The 22,553-nt window shown below is 44.4% G+C and overlaps 1 protein-coding gene across 2 annotated transcripts in view; it reads left to right on the forward strand.

The window, feature by feature from the left end:
* The first annotated feature begins 5,662 nt into the window (after positions 1-5,662).
* LBR (lamin B receptor) overlaps positions 5,663-22,553 on the forward strand; it is a 28,716-nt gene continuing 11,825 nt past the window's right edge. Inside the window, exons 1-5 of one of the 2 annotated variants that reach the window (XM_069954732.1) lie at positions 5,663-5,763; positions 17,348-17,520; positions 19,010-19,213; positions 19,618-19,719; positions 21,576-21,753. In XM_069954732.1, coding sequence (XP_069810833.1) covers positions 17,356-17,520; positions 19,010-19,213; positions 19,618-19,719; positions 21,576-21,753 — 649 coding nt within the window. In that variant the 5' untranslated portion in view covers positions 5,663-5,763; positions 17,348-17,355. Of the gene's footprint in view, positions 5,764-10,917; positions 11,221-17,347; positions 17,521-19,009; positions 19,214-19,617; positions 19,720-21,575; positions 21,754-22,553 lie in introns of those variants that run through there. The other variant, XM_069954731.1, reaches the window with a different exon arrangement.

The following is a 22,553-nucleotide window of genomic DNA, read 5'->3' on the forward strand; positions in this document are numbered from 1 at the left end:
CTTCTTTGTTTTTGTTTTCTTGAATTTTTTTCCCCCCAATTTTTTTTTTCAATATGAAAAAATCACCCCTCAGTATAGCTTTTTATTCTAATATTTTTTATTTAGTGAGAATAAATATTTGGTAATAAGGTTTTTTTTAACTTTCGGTAAGGTAAATAAAAAAAAAAATGGGAATAAAAAATATAAACAGTTTTATGCATGAAAATTATTCAAATTACAGTTTTATACTTTTTTTTTTTTTTGTTAACAAAAAAAGAAAGAAATATGAGATTTCAACAATAAGAAATTAGTTTTTTTTTTTTTAATTCAGTAAAGGGAGGTTGTAAATAGAGAGAAAAATTTGTTCACTCCCACGCCCTTATCACAAAGCTCCATTCCTTTCTGTGAGGTGCTTCCACATTCAAGAAGGTGATGTCATAGGCTTGTCCAGCCAATCAGGGGCTGAGGCAGGACACTGCTGCAGCTGCTGGTTGGCCAAACGGATCTGTTCTGTCATGTCTATGAACCTGGAAACGCTGCACAGCAGAGATTGGTGTTTTGTAATATCAACAGCAGCAGGGGAAGTAAGTATTTTTTTTTTTTTAACAACCTTCCTAAACTTAATAAAAAAAAAGAAAGAAAATTGTCTGGGTAACCTATTTAAAATTATACCGAGGAGGTGTTTTTAGTCCACTGAAACTGAAAAAAATGTGTGGTTAAAAAAAATAGAATTTTTTTTTGAGGGGTGGAATTTTAATATTTTTGGAAATAAAAATAATGTATGCTGGATAAAGATAATCATTTCAAGGGGGTTATGTCTTGTTTGTATTGGGTATCTTCAAGTTTGAGATATCCCGCCTGCTCCAAGTGAGCATTCTTTAAGCAACACTGTGACCTAAGCTGTGATTATGATACCTATGGGGGGTAAAAGTGATCCCTATGGGGGGTAAAAGTGATCAATTGCAATGAAACTGAATGTATAAAATCTGTGTGCTGGTGCTGAAATCTCTACTTACAATCATCCCGGTCATGTTACATGTGTCTCATCTGAAGCAGGAGTCGGAATCCTACTACGAATGTCACCTGCCCGTGCTTCTTGTTTTTACCACATTTAGATTTTTTTTTTTCCTTTCATGTCATCTCTATTTTTTTACTTTTTTTTTTTTTCGTTTTAAATTTACTACATGCTAACTTTTTTTGTTTGAGCAAATTAAATAAAATTGCAATATTAAGTGTTGCTACCAATGGTCTGATGAAGGCTTCTCATCTTTGGACTGCTGGAAAAGTTTTCTGACAGGTTATCTTGAATGTGACTTAAAGAAAAAAAAAAAAAGAACAAAAAAAATACTGAATGCCCTATAAATAACTTTATGGTATTTCTTCTTGGAGGTTTACATACGCTATCATTATTTTTCTAATTTTGAAGATACATTTTACCAGTATTGAATACGCTCCAATAATGTAAGACTATGTAATATGTATAAATGAAGACTGTATATAATCACAGTTGTACGTGTTTATCTTAAAACAGTAGATTTTACAGCGTTTAATGGTAGCGGTATACAGTTGTAGATGATGAGCTCCCCCTAGTGGTAATATCAGGCAGCTATCTTTTAATCTATATCTCTTAATTTTGTGGGTACATAAATGGGAAAAACTGATTACAGTGAGGGTTGGGCTTATTTAGGTAGAAGTGTGTTTGGGTGTCAGTCCCACTCTTTTTGTTATAGTAATAAGGTATCTCAGAGGAGGCCTTAGAATGTTTTTGCCTGAATTATCTTGGACAGGAAGTTGTGTAGTCCTTTAGTTTTCAGTGTAGGGTTTCAGCAGTTCCCTGGCTCTTCCTTTTATTGTTGAAATAAATCATCCTCTGCTGTCTCAGGAGCCGTAGCTGCCTTGTGGTAAACAATGCCACAGAAAGAGGGACCGTCAGAATGAATACAGCAGGTGCAATGTTGTGCAGGAGGGCTGTGAAAATGAGCTGAGGGGCAAGCAATGCATAAGAGGAATGGTAGTAATTAACTACAGGGAAGCAGTGATTTGTAATATTTTTTTTATTTTATCTGATGTTTGAGAGTACCCCGTCAACCCATGATGGAGCTGAATGCATCTCAAATGAATGTGATCAAGCAGGGTCAATTTATTGTATTCTGGTTGGGCAAATCTTGCTGAGATATACTTAACTCTACCTAATACCTAAAGGGCTTTCCTGGCCAAAATGTATTGATGATCTATCCTTAAGTTGCCATTAATATTCGATCACCCAGCACCCCGCAATTCATCTGTAGCCAAAGCTGGCAGGTGCTGGCATACACATTGAAACTAAGCAGGAATCAGACACCGCCATATAGCCTTTAGTGGCCAAACTAGGTTACTGCAGCTCAGCTCCCAGTGAAGTGGATTAAAACACAGCTGCAATAACCCAAAATTTCCAAAAGGGAATGTGTCACCTAAATTTTCTTTTAGTGATTATAGTCAGATACTAAAACTTCTTTTTTTTATTCTAACCTGTTTCTATTTTCTGACTTGAATTTTTTAATTTCACTTTTTGTACTTTATGAGGGCTGTCAAATTGCCTGGGCTGTTCTTAACAGTATTAAGTGAAACATCACTGAGCATGCTCTGTGACCTGTGAAGAAGTCATTCCACAGGGAGCTGCTATGGTCTCCTCTTATCTACTGGTGCCGCATGACACTGCGATACTGTACACATTACTTTACAGCAGCCTCCTCTTAGGAACAGCACGAAGTCTCAGCTTAGTTTGAGCCCCAGTGGTTACTAGTGGACAACGCCGCTTAAAATTTTTTTGGGCTTATTTAACACATACTACAAAGTTATTATGTAACTTTTGTAATGTGTTTAAATAACCGTTCTGGCCCCCTTCCCACACTTTTGGACCCCCCGACCCACCCCCTTCCCCAATTACCAATTACTGTCGTCACCGTCCTCTTCTCCCGGGCGCCATCTTGTGCGGGCCAGGTCTTCTTCCTCCTCTGTGTCTTCATGGAAAGTCAATGTGATGCGCTCCAGCTAATGAAAAGGCTGCCGGTGCGCAAGCGCACTGGCAACCTTTTCTCTTCCATGGACCCGGAAGTGAGAGACATCGCAGGACGGCAGCAAGAGGTGACAGAGACGCGGACGGCGGGCGAATCGAGCAGCGATAGTCACCGGAGGGATGGTGAGTATGGTGTCTGTCTTTTTTTATTTATTTTTTTTTCCGGGTCCTGTGGGAGTTGTCCTTTAAAATGAAAACTGCAAGAACTCAGGATTATTTTATAATGTTGATAGAAAAGTGGAAAATTAGAAAAAAAAAATGCTTAACATAAAATTAACATATGCTTAACATAAAAGAAGTCCTTTTCTGATGACACATTTCCTTTAAGGGAAAATCTGTTCATCTAGGGTAATGCTGTAAATAAGAGCTGGAGGAGGAGAGAGGTGCAGGTGGAGTATATACTGCATGCTGTGGGAGGGGGATAGAGCTGAAGTGAAGAGTTAGTGTTGACGTCACAGCAGTTGTAGGGCTAGAAGTCTGCCCTGACCCTGGTGTGTATATAGCAATGTGCAGCAGTTAATAGGGACACATCACTTTATTGTTAATGGTTTGGTTACCCTTTAAGAAATGTTATCATCTCAGAGCAGTAATCTTAATGAGAAACTGTTCCTGTTCTATTAGGGAGGGAGCATTTCCTTGTATTGACTGCAGGATGCTGGACCAGCACCAGTGTAGCGTTAAAGACTTCATGCTGAGGTAGGTGTATCCTGTGACACGCCATTTATTCTGCCTTGATTTAGACCGCTGGTGAGATGCTAGTTGTCATACCACAACATATATTAGTCCTTAGTGTCATGTAATATAGGGGGTCATGCTGACATGCAGGGGAGACTTGGTGTGTACAATGATCTGTGTCACAGTAACATCCACATGATGCCTAGACACACTGTCTCCAGCAGAACATTCCCCATCACACTGCTCCCACCATATTGTCTTCTTCCCATAGTGCATCCGGGTGCCATATCTTCCCCAGGTAAGTGACGCACACACGCCTAACCGTCTACATGATACATCAGACCAGGCGTCTTCCATCGCCCCAGTTCTGATGCCCTTGGTAGATGTTTTGGGAGGGATGGATGAGGTCACATGGGCTCTGACCGGTCATACACAGCAAACTGCCATGTCCTGCCTGATCTGACTTCTTTCTCTCATAGACAGTGGGAGAATTTTCAGCAGTTTGCTCTACAGCAGCTCTTTAGATAATGTTATTATGTGATATCTCCTATCAGTAATGCTATGAATGGCGGCTCATGTTTGTTTCCAGTCCGCCATTGCTCTGGGTATATATGTGTGTAGCACGCTGCTGACAGATGAGCTCTGTAGTTATGTGCATTGACTGGAGGCTACATAGCTGACATACCTTGTGTGTGTGGAAGGATAAATCATAATCTCTCTCTAAGTTCCAGCAGATGGAGCGGTCTGGGCAGACATCCTGTATAAAGGGAAGCCATACAGGTTCTTTTTCTTTCCTCAAAAACAAGTGCAGAAATATTTCACTCAATAGAATAGAATGCGAATACCACGAATGAGTGAGGACGAGCAGGAGAAAGACATGAAAGGCGCATAATTCACATAACTACATAATAGACCCTAAATACCAGGGGCGGACCAGAGCATAGGTGTAGCCAGAGCTGAACATGGGGCCCAGGTCAGAAGCGGATTCTCCTTCTAGGGGCTTATTTCACAGAGTGATAATCGGCCAAATTGGGCCGATTATCTCTCCATGGAATAAAAGAGAGAACGATCAGCAAATGATCGTGTCATCGGCTGTTCGTTTATTAAGGTTCAAACCTAAAATCATTGGTCGTCACCCGCGCATCTCCTCCCAGGGTCCCGCGCCGCAGCAGCTTTGGAGCGGCCTGTCTGAACTGACACACCGCTCAGCCAATCACTCGCAATGGTAACAATATAAAACAAGGTATCTGATCTCGCTCCTCTTGATTGCTAAGTCCTCAGGGCGTTGGCTTGAAGTAGTGCCTATTTATTCTCAGGCTGTGTGCACACTATGGTTAAACCCTCTCACTACAATGGAGTGTGGAAGATAAATATATATAGAGACACAAATAGTATATATTGAATGATAGATATTTAGTTTGGTATAGATAGTAGCGTTCCCCTAATCACAGCAGTATACTCTCCAAGGTCAGTTTGTATACTTGAAATGAGCTAAGATAAACGCACTCACCCTCTCACTGTGATTGTACAGCAGTTTTTGTCTGTTGTTCCAATATACAAAACAATACTTGGTTTGCTGTTCTAATCTTCTGTGATGGCTAGCAGTCCTTGATCTTCAGTTCTTTGCGTCCGGAGGAGCACGTCCCGGCCGGTGACGGCTCTGTTATCCTTTGAGTTTCTGAGAGACTTACCTGCTCTACAGAAGTAAAGGATAACAGAGCCGTCACCGGCCGGTGACGGCTCTGTTATCCTTTACTTCTGTAGAGCAGGTAAGTCTCTCAGGAACTCAAAGTCTCAGAAGTTCAGTGTGACGTCACATCGACTACTGATTCCTGAAAGGGTCGGAATACCTCCGACATGTTTCGAGGGGTACGCCCCTCTTTTTCAAAAGTACCAGATAACAGAGCCGTCACCGGCCAGGACGTGCTCCTCCGGACGCAAAAAACTGAGGATCAAGGACTGCTAGCCATCACAGAGGATTAGAACAGCAAACCAAGTATTGTTTTGTATATTTGAACAACAGACAAAAACTGCTGTACAATCACAGTGAGAGGGTGAGTGTGTTTATCTTAGCTCATTTCAAGTATACAAACTGACCTTGGAGAGTATACTGCTGTGATTAGGGGAATGCTACTATCTATACTAATCTTAATATCTATCATTTAATATATACTATTTGTGTCTCTATATACACTCACCGGCCACTTTATTAGGTACACCATGCTAGTAACGGGTGGTCTTCTGCTGCTGTAGCCCATCTGCCTCAAAGTTGGACGTACTGTGCGTTCAGAGATGCTCTTCTGCCTACCTTGGTTGTAACGGTTGGCTATTTGAGTCACTGTTGCCTTTCTATCAGCTCGAACCAGTCTGCCCATTCTCCTCTGACCTCTGGCATCAACAAGGCATTTCCGCCCACAGAACTGCCGCTCACTGGATGGTTTTCTTTTTCGGACCATTCTGTGTAAACCCTAGAGACGGGTGTGCGTGAAAATCCCAGTAGATCTGCAGTTTCTGAAATACTCAGACCAGCCCTTCTGGCACCAACAACCATGCCACGTTCAAAGGCCCTCAAATCACCTTTCTTCCCCATACTGATGCTCGGTTTGAACTGCAGGAGATTGTCTTGACCATGTCTACATGCCTAAATGCACTGAGTTGCCGCCATGTGATTGGCTGATTAGAAATTAAGTGGTAACGTGCAGTTGGACAGGTGTACCTAATAAAGTGGCCGGTGAGTGTATATATTTATCTTCCACACTCCATTGTAGTGAGAGGGTTTAACCATAGTGGGCCCGGTAGCTGACAGATTCCCTTTAACATGAGTGTTTTTCAACTTGTCTCTTCCCAGATGTTTCAAAACATGGCCCAGCATGCCCTGACACCCTTTAGCTTTCAGGACACGCTGGTAGATGTACTTTTGCAACAGCTGGAGGGTTACAGATTGGGAAACACTGCTTTACACAGTCATAGTGTTACATTACAGACTTGTGGTTACCTGTAACCACTGTACCACCAGCTTACTGCAAACAGATTGATACTGTGATCAATGGGAGCTGTGTGACTGGAAGCCGCACACTACACAATATTACAGGAGTAAGAGGAACGTGCACTGTCTGTGTGGTCAAGTGATCCTACTGGTCCTTAAGGTTATTCGCTATTTTGGGAAATGATCACGTTGCAAACTGAAGTGTGCTTAAAACAGGAAATCTTTACCATACCGGAAGCAAATGTGAGCAACTGTACTGAGCGCACACTCATGGAGGGAGGAGGAGAGGATCCGCAACCTGCAGACACTTACGTCACTACTGTGTGGTTACTTTAAGTTAATGTGAATCCTCAAGTGTCAGGTTGTTCAGTATCCATTTAGTCACTTCTCTGTTGTGACTGTGAATAGAATATTGTCATGTACCTTATTAGTGAATTATGGGTTAATAAAGGGGGATCATCTGTTCAGGATTCTCTTCTCTTGTCCAGAAAGGTTACAAAGAGAGTCTCTTGTTCTGGAGGACTCATTCTGTCCTCCATTATACAGACAACCCATTGATGTGAAGAGGCAATGTGTTATGCTTCATCTCACCTGCAGGGGTGCTGCTGGGAAACTGAGCATTTCCTCCCAAGTTTCAGCACAGCTTATACCGGGGTCCCTATAGGAGAACGCTTTATAATATTATTTTAGAATTATTTTCAAGGTATCCTTCTAAATAGCGGGTATTGTTCAAAGTGGAGAACCCCCCCCCCCCCCTCTCCCTTTTTTTATTATGGTTTGTTGGAGAACCCCTTTAATTTGTCTGCAAACAAATCATTAGGCCGGGGTTATGCTGTGACTTTTCATAGTTCTGCAAGATTGCTTTGAAGGGCTAGAGAAACTTTCTTCCAAAAACAGCACCACCCTTGTCCTCAGGTTGTGTTCAGTATTGCAACTGAGTTCTATTATCAAACAATCTGAGGATAGGGGTGGTGCTGTTTCTAGAAGAAAGCAGCCATGTTTTTCCAACCCTAAATAACTCCTTTTAAAAAAAAAAACTCATTCTGGTGCATTTGTTCACTTTCACTTTAGATGTTCCTATCCCAGTGCAGCTTCACTGATTGGCTGCACAGTGCCCTGATGACATCATCAGGAGGGGACGGTAGGTCCGGAGTACATAGGATTGTCCAAGGACAGCTGAATGTATTTTATTAGTTTACAGCCTAGCAGGCTGGAGTCTATTTCTTTATTTAAACTAGAATACTCCTTCAGAGTTTGCTGTGTGGTTCAGTATTTCCTGACATAAACCTCCAACAGTCTGCCATGTATAGACATCTATTGTGTAGGAAAGTGCAGCCCACTGCTTTTCTATACACTGAGAGCGGCCCAGTGGATGCTGAATAGACACTTTTGCGGCGTTTGCTGGGTACACTATGCCCTATAGATATGTTGTCATCCTATGTGCCTAAAGCTTTTTTTAGGCCCCAATGAGATATCAGTTTTACTGTTTGCAATTATGGATTCATAGTTGTGGACAATATTAAACCCATTGAATTGAATGGACCCTTTTACACATCTATGCTTGTAAAAAGTATCCACCATCTACAGATGTTGCCATCACTAGTGAAAGAGGCTTTTATGTGGTTTGGAGAGAAGCTGAGCAACAGTTCTTTCCAGGGTCTGATCCCTAAAACCACACACAATGCAATTGTTGTGGCACCCTGAGTGTTGAGCAGAGAGGTTGAACTATTTGTGTTTGGCAACGTTGTTTGATCAGCATTTCACTCCTGATGGCTGAAGAAGTTGGATGCATCCTTGTTCACGCAATGTAAATTTTCTATCAATCACGGCCTATAGTGCCGATTTGAGACAAGTGTATACACTCCATCCGGCATTCCTAGCGGCCGCACAAAACTGAAAGCGCACACAATGGCTCCAGCTGCACTTTCCATTGTCGGCTATAGTGAATTGGGATGGGGGTACACGGATGCGCCCGCATCCCAATTAAACATAAATGAAGTTCATCTGGCCAGTACTGCAGTACTGGCTGGGATGATCTTCACTGACACCAGCTGTTCTGTGACCCGGCCAGTGTTTTACAGCATGTGAACCCAGCCTTAGCCCTCATTCAAATAATCCATGCTCGCTCTGTGAATCACGAAGGGCATGGATGTGGTATCCCTGTCTTGGAATGCCATAATGTATTAACAGAATGCCGGGAGCGTGGAAACTGTTTGAATTGTCGCACTACCTAAGGGTGACCTGTAAAACATAGATACGGCCATAGGCTGTATCAATGTTTTCCAGAACTTCCTTGGGCTGCATCCAACTTCAGCCACCGGGAATCCAATGCATAGCAATCTACTGTGAGGATGCTCATCTCTAATTGCAGTAAACTATAGCAGCAATCGCATAGAAAAGTTAGAGACAAAAAAAAAAAAAAAAATGACAAAAGTAAAATTCCCTGTATAGTAAAAGTTCTACCCTCTTCTTTTCCACATTTAAAAAAGTACATAAGATATTTTATCTAGCCATGTGCTATATGATAAGTGTAAAACAAAGCAAAAACCTATATCCATTGGGTATCCTTGTAAGCGTACTGACCTCAAGAATATATATAAAAAGGTTATTATACATAGCATGAGGTGGTGACCCGGGTGCGGTTATTATACATAGCATGAAGTGGTGACCCTGGTATGGTTATTTATATCCATAGCATGAGGTGGTGACCCGGGTACGGTTATTATACATAGTATGAGGTGGTGACCCTGATACGGTTATTTATATACATAGCATGAGGTGGTGACCCGGGTACGGTTATTATACATAGCATGAGGTGGTGACCTGGGTATGGTTATTTATATACATAGCATGAGGCGGTGACCTGGGTATGGTTATTTATATACATAGCATGAGGCGGTGACCCGGGTACGGTTATTTATATACATAGCATGAGGCGGTGACCCGGGTACGGTTATTTATATACATAGCATGAGGCGGTGACCCGGGTACGGTAAATTATATACATAGCATGAGGCGGTGACCCTGATACGGTTATTTATATACATAGCATGAGGTGGTGACCCGGGTACGGTTATTTATATACATAGCATGAGGTGGTGACCCAGGTACGGTTAATTATATACATAGCATGAGGCGGTGACCCTGATACGGTTATTTACATACATAACCGTACCCGGGTCACCACCTCATGCTATGTATATAAATAACCGTACCCGGGTCATCGCCTCATGCTATGTATATGAATAACCTTACCCAGGTCACCACCTCATGCTATGTATAATAACCGTAGCCGGGTCACCACCTTATGATATGTATATTATAGTAACTGTACGCGAGTCACCACCTCATGCTATGTATAATAACGGTACCCGGGTCACCACCTCATGATATTATACATAGCATGAGGTGGTGACTCGCATACAGTTACTATAATATACATAGCATGAGGTGGAGACCTGGGTACGGTTATTTATATACATAGCGTGAGGCGGTGACCCGGGAACGGTTATTTATATACATAGCATGAGGCGATGACCCGGGTATGGTTAATTATATACATAGCATGAGGCGGTGACCCTGATACGGTTATTTATATACATAACCGTACCCGGGTCACCACCTCATGCTATGTATATAAATAACCGTATCAGGGTCACCGCCTCATGCTATGTATATAATTAACCATACCCGGGTCATCGCCTCACGCTATGTATATAAATAACCGTACCCAGGTCTCCACCTCATGCTATGTATAATAACCGTATCCGGGTCACCACCTTATGATATGTATATTATAGTAACTGTACGCGAGTCACCACCTCACGCTATGTATAATAACGGTACCTGGGTCACCACCTCATGCTATGTATAATAGCATGAGGTGGTGACCCAGGTACCGTTATTATACATAGCATGCGGTGGTGACTCGCGTACAGTTACTATAATATACATAGCATGAGGTGGTGATCCGGGTCTGGTTATTTATATACATAGCATGAGGTGGTGACCCGGTACGGTTATTATACATAGCATGAGGCGGTGACCCGGGTCCGGTTATTATACATAGCATGAGGTGGTGATCCGGGTCTGGTTATTTATATACATAGCATGAGGCGGTGACCCGGGTCTGGTTATTTATATACATAGCATGAGGTGGTGACCCGGGTACGGTTATTTATATACATAGCATGAGGTGGTGACCCGGCTCCGCACACCCGTTATCCTTCGTCGCCTTTTCTCTCACACGACCATTTTTATCGCCCTCATCTAAAACCCAAAACCGAGGGCGGGGCGGGAGCTGGACCTAACCACACCCACTCCTCGCACTGCAGCCAATCGAAGTCCAGGGGGAGACATGAAATGGCAGCCGGCAGCCAATCAGAAGCCTTCGCGCCCAGGGTTACTTTTCCGAAGTCGCTGGGCTCCGGAGACGCAACCGTTAAGCGGGCGGGACGTGGTGACACTGAGCGAGGCGGAGAGCGGCTTCATTCTAGCGGATAGCGAAGGAAAGTCACGGGAGGAGGTAAAGGCTTTTGGGTTGAGGGGAGAAAGTTTGGTTGTTGTTGCTGGGGCGTAATGGCGGCGTCTTCCGGTGCAGTCCGCTGTCGGGATGAGGCGCTTAGTTCACTTTGCGGCAGGTTGTGCAGCACGACCCCTTTCTGCACGGAGACCCGTCTCTCCAGCGTCTATGGGTATACCTGTCACTTTACGGCTTTTTTTTCTGCAGTACTGTGCAGCAGGTGTTTTGCAGCTCCTCCCCATATTTTGTTTTATTGATAATAATGTGGGACGAGCGTTGCCTATAGCAACGAGTCACCTGACCACAGCAGCTGTGGATGGAATCTTGTGATTGGTCGGCAGTCATCTGTCACCTAACAAACAATGACCAATCACACAACTATCCAGTCTTACTGTGGTTAGGCCACTTGTTGCTATGGGTAACAGTCTTTCTCCTGCTATTGGTTGACAGTCACCTGACCACAGCAGGCAATGAACGAATCACAAACTTCCCTCCAGTGCCGTCTGTGGTCAGGTGGCATGTTGTTGCTATGGGAAACACTCATCCAAATGGCTGTCTACTAGCAGGTGCTGCTTATAGCAACAGCAGATTAGCAGCCATTGGGAATTTGGCATTGCAGAAATAGATGGCAGCGGGGGATCAGGGGAGTTTGCCCTGTAGCTTAGTGTCACTGTTGCTTTTTTTTTTTTTTTTTTTGTACAGCTGATTTTAGGAAACTTTTTTTATTGGGTTTATTAGCCTAAAATAAGTTTTTCATCATGAAAAAGCAGTTTGAAGCTCTCCCCCTGTCTTTATTGTTCTCTATGGAGAGGGGAGGGGTTGAGGGAGATGAGGCACCAAAACAGGACAACAAAGAGTTAATTTACAGTTACATTACCAGGCTATCTCCTCTGAAGTCAGCACTAACCTCTGAATACCGGCTTTCACACAGGTCCCGCAGTGTAATCCTTTGTTCTCTGCTGGCGACTAATCTCCCTCCTCCCCCCTCCCCTCTCTATAGGTTACACAGGGCCCGACTCATGTAAAACAGTCGAGATTTCCTTATAATGAGCAGTGAATGGAGAAAGGGGGGGGGGACCTGGGGAAAGTCTTTTTGAATGCAGATAATGGCATATTTGCCTAATAAACTCAATTACAAAGTTTCTTAAAATCACCTGGACTATTGATTTCTGCAAAAAAAAAAAAAAAAAAAACGACGGTAAAAGGGGCGGGGTCACATGGGCGGTCTGATTATGACACATTGTATGGGAGGAATTTCTGATACCTCTGGAAAGTTGCAACTGTGTAATATTCTACTGGGCAGATGTGTAAAGTATTTCTTGCAATATATATTATATATATACAGTGGTGTCTTGGATTACGAGCATAATTAGTTCTGGGACCACGCTTGTAGTCCAAAGCAAATTTTCCCATAAGAAATCACTGATATGCAGACAATTGGTTCCACACCCCAAAAATAATGATTTATTGTTCTGAATAACATGTAACACAGATGAAACAAACATTCAGAAACAGCAGAATATGTGATATTATAAGTTACTGTACAGCAGTGATTTTCAACCTTTTTTGAGCCGCGGCACACTTTTTATACTTAAAAAATCCCGGGGCACACCACCAACCAAAATGGCACAAAATGACACTAAAACGGTACATATTATACAGATAGTTAATAATATAGATTCTAAATGTATTTATACTCACCTGGGCCTGTTTTCTTCTCCCCCCCTGTGCTTCTCTCCTGTGCTTCTCTCCACCATACTTCTCCCCCCTGCTTCTCTCCCCCATGCTTCTCTCCTGTGCTTCTCTCCACCATGCTTCTCTCCTGTGCTTCTCTCCCCCCTGCTTCTCTCCACCAAACTTCTCTCCCCCCTGCTTCTCTTCGCTGTTTCTCTCCCCCATCCCCATGTTTCTTTCCCCCTGCTTCTCTCCCCTGTTTCTCCCCCATCCCCATGTTTCTCTCCCCCATGCTTCTCTCCCTGTCTCTCCCCCATCCCCATGCTTCTCTCCCCCATCCCCATGTTTCTCTCCCCCATTGTTTTCTCCTGTTTCTCTCCCCAATCCCCAGGTTTTTTCCCACCTTCCTCCTCACCTCCTCCGAAATGGTCGCTGCTGCTGTCCGCCTCACCCACTGGCCGCCCGTAGGGCCCAGACGTGCTCCTCCAATCAGCGGAGACCGGGAGCGTGGTGCGCCACGCTCCCGGTCTCCGCTGATTGGGATAGGAGGAGCACGTCCGGGCGCTACAGGCAGCCAGTAGGTGAGGCGGACAGCAGCAGCGGGGCGATCTGCAGGGGCGTCATAGTTTGGGGAACTTTCCCCGCGGCACACCCGACCATGTGTCGCAGCACACTGGTTGAAAATCACTGCTGTACAGTAATGGAGAGGATGGGAAACACAAGGGCTGACAGACTGCAGGGAGTATGAAGGAATGAGCAGGGTATATGTGGGCACATACATGCAGCATTCTCTGTCCGGGGAGAGAGGGGTTACAGCTATGGGGAGATTACCTCCACAGTCCTGTCCCCTGATGTAAGCCCCAGCCTGAAGTGGATCTGCTATGATTTGGAAGGTGAGGGAGAATTCCTGGGTCAGAGTACAGGGCTGTAGACCCCGCTATGCAGACCATGCCCCTCCCCCACTCCGGCTCCCACCCTGTGGAACCAATTGTCTGCATTTCTCTGATTTCTTATGGGAAAATTTGCCTCGGTATAGGAGTGGATTTGGATTACAAGCACGGTCCCGGAACGAATTATGCTCGTAATCCAAGGCACCACTGTATATATAAAATTATACAACTGTCACTGACCAGAAACAAGCCGTGGCTTTCCAGCTGCTGCAGACAGTATGGCTGCCCCAGTTAAAGGCTGTGAGAATTATAGTTTTGTGCCTGTTGGGGAAACACAGATATAGAGCATGCCTCAGTAGAAGACTGTCATGCATGCTGGGAGTTGCAGGGCTCCAGATGGCGACCAAAATGGTCGCCAATGCGACTGACATCTTGCAAATGGCGCCCAGATTTATTAATCTGGGTGCCATTTGCGACTGGCCCCGGCGGCGCGCTGTCTCTTTAAGGACTTCCCCCTTCCGCACGCTGCGCCGAATCATGTGGCGCCTCTGCGGCCGTCCGTTTAATGAATGACGGACGTGCTGGATGACGTGTGCGGGGACACGCTTCTCCAGTGACGTCATCCAGCACGTCCGTCATTCATTGGACGGACGGCCGCAGAGGCGCCACACTCCTCCAGCGCCTCTCTCCCGCCTCTCCTCACCCGGTGGTTCTTCAAGTTCACCCCAGCGGCACCAAGCTTAGATAGTGGGTGAGTACAACCGGAGGGACGGCAGGGGTGGCGGCCGGCCAGTAATGTGTGTGGGGGGACCGCGGCCTGGGCGGGGGATTGGTAGTTTGTCTGTTGTGATGGCGGCCAGGTGCGGTAGTCAGTGCGAGGGGGGGGGGGTATGTATAGACTGCACAGTACCACTTCCCTCAGTGTCTGTATATATAGACTGCACTGTACCACTTCCCTCAGTGTGTATGTATAGACTGCACAGTACCACTTCCCTCTCAGGGCTCCAGATGGCGACCAAAATGGTCGCCAATGCGACTGATATCTTGCAAATGGCGCCCAGATTTATTGGCCCCGGCGGCGGCTGTCTCTTTAAGGACTTCCGCACGCTGCACCGAAGCACGTGGCGCCTCTGCGGCCGTCCGTCCAATGAATGACGGACGTGCTGGATGACGTGTGCGGGGACACGCTTCTCCAGTGACGTCATCCCGCACGTCCTTCATTCATTGGATGGACGGCCGCAGATGCGCCACACTCCTCCAGCGCCTCTCTCCCGCCTCTCCTCACCCGGCGGTTCTTCAAGTGCACCCCAGCGGCACCAAGATTGTGGATAGTGGGTGAGTACAACCGGAGGGACGGCAGGGGTGGCGGCCGGCCACTAATCTGTGTGGGGGGACCGCGGCCTGGGCGGCTGATTGGTAGTGTCTGTTGTGATGGCGGCCAGGTGCACAGTACCACTTCCCTCAGTGTCTGTATGTATAGACTGCACAGTACCACTTCCCTCAGTGTCTGTATGTATAGACTGCACAGTACCACTTCCCTCAGTGTCTGTATGTATAGACTGCACAGTACCACTTCCCTCAGTGTCTGTATGTATATACACTGCACAGTACCACTTCCCTCAGTGTCTGTATGTATATACACTGCACAGTACCACTTCCCTCAGTGTCTGTATGTATATACACTGACTCAGAACCTGACGTGTAGACCACCTCACACATTCTAGTGGACTGTATATTGTTGTCAAGTTGCAAGCTTTTAAGTTCAAGTTCAGAAGAGTAAGCCTCATTAAAAGGCTAGCCAAGTGAAGCTGAAGTACTGAGTCAGACTGTATATGGTTGTCAAGTTGCAAGTTTCCATGTTGAACGTTTTCAAACTAAGGCCCCGTTCCGACTGAGGAAAGGTAGCGGAATTCCGCGACGGAATTGTCCGCCGCGGAATGCCGTTAGCCTCCCGCTCATAATGGGAGTCTATGGGAGGTGCGCGCTCCTGCTCTGTACGCGCTGAAGAATGAACATGTTCATTCTTCAGCGCGGACAGGGCAGGAGCGCGCGCCTCCCATAGACTCCCATTATGAGCGGGAGGCTAACAGCATTCAGCGGCGGACAATTCTGTCGCGGAATTCCGCTACCTTTCCTCAGTGGGAACGGGGCCTACGAAAAGAAAGAATCTAAAGGAGGCTGCTGCCGTGGCCTCTGCACACAGTAAGTCCCATTTAACATAACATTAATTTTACATGTTTTAAAATGTTGGCGACCAAATATTCTATTTGGCGCCTAAATTTTTCAGGTTAGGAGCCAATGGCTCCTAGGTAAATTTTTTAGTCTGGAGCCCTGAGTTGTAGTTTTGCAGCACTTGGTGACCCAAGGTTAGGGAACACTTCTACAGCATCTTTAGCATAGTGACTACACGATAGGTGATAAGTTATCTTGGAATGTGACCCCCAGTCACATCGATCGGCTCATACATTGTGTTGCAGGTCTACCTATATGACACAGGAAACAATAGTGGCTGCAGTAAATTGCCACTGTGTCCAGATGATTTATGGTGGTATAGAGAGGACCTGTCACCATGTTATCCCAGTACATGTCCTCTATACAGTCCTAGGGATTACCTTGGAAGACTGGAAGTGCCGATACTTGTCCCGTGGTGGTACTTTGCTAACCACATGATCAGCAGGGGTCTTCTGTTTCACCAGATATTGACTTAATAAATAACATCACATGGTTGGCAGCTGTTTCCTGGGGTCATGCATGGCTTTTAATGGCAGCAGAAGAAATAATAGGGCTTGTTCCTTTCTAATATTGAGACGGATACATCAGCGAGATGAGGTATCCATTTATTCCCGTCATGTCCCTGGCTTGCAGCATGCCCTCAGATCCAGGAGAACTCCAACAAATAGTTTCCTGGTCTGGTCTGAGGTCTAAAAATGTCAAAATTGTCCCTGTAGCAATGGCCTGAAATAAGTGCTAAAAAAGCAAATGTTGCAAATGTGTTGTGTTGGGCAGGTTCATCGTATGTGCCCTAATGTATCCATAGCCTGTGATGGCCCCAATGTGCGGCAAGAATGTGAACAGAGCCTTACATGCCTTTGCTTTTTAAAGCAAGGTTTTAGGATATATGTCGACTTTGGCCGCTTCACATATCATTGTGTCAGGGAAGGATATAATGGGGTCACAATGCAACTTGTCTATAACTGTACAGCCACCAACAATATATCCAGGATGGGTTTTATGGTCCCCGCCACTTGTGGGTCACAGGACACTCGCCCATATTAGAGCCTGACCCGCTGATCTTTGACCCCTGGACATTTGTTGTGAGTTCCCCAGCTTACATCTATGGGTTTTTGTTGTTTGTAAATGAGGCATTATAAAGCTATTCACATGCACTGTAGTTTTGGGTGATTTTGGGGTAGTCGATGCTGTTCAGCACAGTGTGGCTGGTATGGGGGCGCTTCTACATATTGTACAGTATATGGTATAATCAGGATCAGTTGGATATCAGACTCTTTACATTACATGGACTTTAGCACCATCTATGTATTTTTTTAACTTTCATTACAACATAGCTTTGAGAATGCCGAACCGAAGATTCACGGAAGGAGAAATCGCCATGGGGAAATGGCCGGGGAGCACACTCTACTTTGAAGTACAGATTGTGTCCTTTGACAGCGCCAAACAGCTTTATTCTGTGCAGTACAAGGATGGGACTGAGATGGAGCTTAAAGAAAGCGACGTACGGGTGAGGATCAGATGGCGGTTTTTACCTTTTATCTTGTCTTTCATTAAAAGAGAAGTCTTAAGTAGGGTCGGACGGGGTTTGGGCAACAAAATCATTTTGATCTGGTGGAGGGGGAACACAAAGAAAGTATATTTACCCGACCTGGTGCCCACGCAGCGCGCATCCCGCTCCTGGACCCTGTCAGCAGGGTGGATGAATGCCCTGGGTTGTCACGTAGCACAACCAGAGGAAAATGGCATCTGGTGGGGTACGGGAGCGATGTGGCACAGTGCGGGCTTAAAGCAAATCTGTACCCACAATCTGTCCCCCCCAGACCACTTGTACCTTCGGATAGCTGCTTTTAATCCAAGATCTGTCCTGGGGTCCGTTCGGCAGGTGATGCAGTTATTGTCATAAAAACAACTATTAATCTTGCAGCGCTGTGTCTAACGTCCGGGGCTTACATTCGTATATGCATTAGGCTGGCACCACCTCTCCATCCTTCCTCCCCACCCTCCTCATTATTAGGAATGATCCAGGTACATTTACTGCTGTTTGAGCTTTGCACAGGTGTATTAATGATCCAGCCCATGTTCATTATGCACACAGGTGGGGAATAGGAAGCAATCTGCCTGGAGCATTCCTAATGATGAGGAGGGCGGGGAGGAAGGACGGAGAGGTGGTGCCAGCCTAATGCATATACAAATGTAAGCCCCGGCCGTTAGACGCAGCGCTGTAGGATTAAAAGTTGTTTTTATGACAATAACTGCATCCCCTGCCGAACAAACCCCCGGACAGATCTTGTATTAAAAGCAGCTATCCGAAGGTACAAGTGGTTTATGGGGGTCATATTGTGGGTACAGAGTCCCTTTAAGGTCCACTAAGCATATGTTCTTTGTTATGTCCCCTCCTGCCCAATATCAATTTTCACCCCCCCCCCCCCCAACTTCTCCTTTAAATACAAGTTTATAAATGTCATTGTATTTCATGTATAAAGTTCATTGTATTATCCGAGCTCTAGGCTGGCTAAAATGTCATGCGCCAGAGGTGAAAAATTATTTGGAATTTCTGGTAGCAGAAGGGGTTAAGAGGTTATCCAGGATTAGAAACACATGGCAGCTTCTAGAAACAGCACCACATCTGTCTTCAGGCTGTGCGAGGTATTACAACTCTGCTCCAGTCACGTCAGCGGACATGAGCTGCAAAACCCACATCCAAACTGAGGACAAGAGGTGCTGTATCTAGAAGAAAGCAGCCATTTTTTTTTCTTAAATCCTGAATAATGTTGTTAATATAGAGTATATTGGACCATCTATGCTAATGGCAGGGAACCTCCGGCCCTCCAGCTGTTGTAAAATAACAGTTCCCATCATGCTTGGACAGCAAAAGCTTTGTTTTTTGATGGCCAGGCAGGTTACCTTCCCCTGATCTATACACTTCTGGTTGGTCTTTAAAATAATTCTGTTTAAATGTTCTTCTCATTATTGTCTACCATTTGTTCTTCCAACAGTCCATGAGTGTTTTCCAATCCAAGAAAGGTTCTGGCTCTCCTTCAAGAAAGAGAAGCAGAAGCAGAACAAGGTCTCGCTCACCTGCGCGCACTCCATCTCAAGGGCGCTCTCCGGGACGTACCCTAAAGACACCCCAGGAGACATCACCGATCGCCAGAGATAGCCGCAAGGGGGATTATTTAAAAGTTCAGCTTATTCCACTGGTAAAGCCCTTTGTCTTTATTATTTCACTGTCCATTTCTGTGTGTAATGATGAAATATTTGATTCTCCAGAGCCAGACCCGCCTAACTTGTGGACCTCAGTTAGAGCTGAATATTCATATTTTTGGCAGCGCTAGCTGTAACATCAGCAGGGAAGGAGCCTTACTGTTATACTTCATACATGATCTAATTTCCCCACTGTATATGGTTGATGTTTAGTGCAGCTGTTTCCATGGGTCCTTGGAGTATTGTGTTTTTAAGGTCTGTTTCATGTAGACAGCTGCAGGTTAGGGAATATTACTGTAACCTCTTCTCCAGTGTATTTCTATATACATTGCATAGTCAGTCCATATGCAAGTAGTTTCTGCAGTTGTACAGTTTCACAGTAGTCCACTTTTCTTTACAGAAGCTTCAAGACTTTCATTCTGTCATAAACAACAGTGACAATGGTGTTGGAAGACACGCCAAGCTCCGTAAAGAGTCACCAGTCATTCAAGCAGAGGAAGAGGTAAGATTGCTGAGTGTAATCAGTGGATTCAGCAATGTACAACATGTAAATTACCAGTAGGTTTCTCTCTGCTTTTATTCCCTTAGTTATTTTTGTGCTTAGACTGTACTTGCTGGTGGTGAGTTACTGTACGTCCTGTTGGGGCACTGCTGGTATAACTATAAAGTTAAAAACAAACAAACAAAAAGTAAAGTTTAAATAATTCAAATAAACATGTGATCTCGCCACGTGCGTATTTGCCGAAACTATTAAAGGGAACCAATCACCTCAAAAATGCATATATAGCTTTTTAAATGTGCTGTTAGAGCACACAGCACACTTTCCATACATGTTTTTATATACTCCCTGCCTCCCCCGTGTAATCCATAAAGTAACTTTATAAAACTGGCGCCCGGTATGCAAATTACCTCAGGTAGTCACCTGGGCGGTGTTCGGCGAGATGGTAGTCAAGGTCAGTCCGGGTCCCCTGGGCGTTCCTCGGCGGTAATCACGCCCCTCTGGGCGTGATTCAAGTCATCCAGTAGCTCCAACATCACTCAGGAGCACAACGTCAGCGTGCCTACGTTCTTAGGCCGCCGCGCATGTGCATTACACCTGCTTCCATTCTGGCTGTACTGCGCCTGTGCAGAATAGCCTCGAACTCTGGCTCACTCTGAGTTCGAGGCTATTCTGCACAGGTGCAGTACAGCCAGAATGGAAGCGGGTGTACTGCGCATGCGCGGCGGCCTAATAAACTTAGGCGCTCCTGAGCGACGTTGGAGCTACTGGATGATTTGAATCATGCCCAGAGGGGCGTGATTACCGCCAAGGAACGCCCAGGGGTCCCGGACTGACTGTGACTACCATCTAGCCGAACACCGCCCAGGTGGCTACCTGAGGTAATTTGCATACCGGGCGCCAGTTTTATAAAGTTACTTTATGGATTACACTGGGAAGGCAGGGAGTATATAAAAACATGTATGGAAAGTGTGCTGTGTGCTCTAACAGCACATTTAAAAAGCAATCTATGCGTTTTTGAGGTGATTGGTTCCCTTTAAGATATAGCATTATTGATCGCATACAGTGAATGGCATACGGGAAGAAATGAATGAATCAGAAAATGTGTAAAAAAAAAAGTGTAAAGTACAGACCATGGTGCAAAACAATGAGCCCTCGAACAACTCCATATGTTAAAAAATAAAGAAAAAATGTGTCTGAATAGGGTATTTTGAGACCTATTCATTTTATGGAAAATGTTATAATTTTTTTTTAAGTTGGAAATTAAAATTAAAATCTATATAAATTGGATATTGTTGTAATCGCAAAAACAAAAATAATAACGATAATGTGTCATTTTAACCGTAAATTGTATCACATAAGAATAAAAGCCCCCACAATAACCACAAATGCATGTTTTTGTGTGTTTCAGTTCTACCTCTAAAGAATTTTTTTCCTCTTATGCCATTCATTTTATGGTAATTTTCTATCATTGTAAAGTAACTTTAGTTTAGCAAAAAATAAGCTCTTATGACTTTTTTTTTATGAAAAACCTAATGAATTTTATAATGGGCTGAGCAAAAAATGTTAATGCAAAAATGAAAAATTGCTGTGTCCCCTAAGGGTTAATATTTAGAGATGAGCGAACCTGGAGCATGCTCGAGTCGATCCGAACCCGAACTTTCGGCATTTGATTAGCGGTGGCTGCTGAAGTTGGATAAAGCCCTAAGGCTATGTGGAAAACATGGATATAGTCATTGGCTGTATCCATGTTTTCCAGACAACCTTAGGGCTTTATCCAAGTTCAGCAGCCCCAGCTAATCAAATGCCGAATGTTCGGGTTCGCTCATCTCTATTAATATTTGTTACCTTTGCTGCAGGTGAAGGTGGAAGAACCACAAGTAAAAAATGAAAAGGTTTTGCGTTGTGTCCAAAGAAAAGAATATTTAGCAGAATCTGATAATAAAGAGAGCCGTAAAGAATTTATATTGAAATCTGAACCCGCCAAGACTATTGTGCCTGTGGAGAAGCCGGTGGTAGAGTTTGGAGGAGCTGTAGGTAAGTGCACTTTAATAATTCTCCTTGTGTAGAGATATTCCTTCAGTTTATGTTATCACGGTGTGACAATGCTCAAGTTCAGGCATTTTCATGGAAAAAAGAACAAGTATGGACCAAAAGTACATTTTAATAAAGTGAGTAACGACCTAAACATGTTGAAGCTTATTTTTTTTTTTTTTAAACAAAATCAAAGAATAGGTGGATTACATATCATTCCACTTATTCTCAAGCAAGAATAAAAGAATACATCCCAATTCACCCTCCCCAATAGGTCAGAGAAACCAAAACATCATGTTGACCACTCTCTCGGCACAGCTTGTTTTGCCAGTAATTTTTCCAGCGTGCCTGCTACTTCTTTTCTCATGTACCACACTGTGTCCTTAAACAAATCATGAACTGCCTGATTTCCTCCCATGTAAAGAAAGAACATTTAAAAGTTTTCCAATTTTGTGGACTTGTCCTTTGTCCTAACATCTTTCTTACTTAACCACTGCTATGCCCTTGTCCCTCCATATTAGCTGGAATTTTTTATCGCTCCCTATGCAGTTCTAGATGCAACCTGCTTCTGCTTCAGACAAATCTGCTTCTTTCAGGGACTTTTTTCACGCTATATTAGTGTATCTTAGAAGACTTTGCTTTATCAAACAATAGTGCAATATGTTATAATTCAGTGTCCATATAAGCAGTGTCCTAAAAAAGTTGGGGGTTCAATGTGTGTTTCACATTATTGACTTCATATTCGTACCACCACACTTTTAGCAGATGTTTAAAATTTTCATCTCTGGCCAATCAAAGGGACC

This window comes from Dendropsophus ebraccatus, chromosome 15 (genome assembly GCF_027789765.1).
Source record: "Dendropsophus ebraccatus isolate aDenEbr1 chromosome 15, aDenEbr1.pat, whole genome shotgun sequence".
Lineage (NCBI taxonomy): Eukaryota > Metazoa > Chordata > Amphibia > Anura > Hylidae > Dendropsophus > Dendropsophus ebraccatus.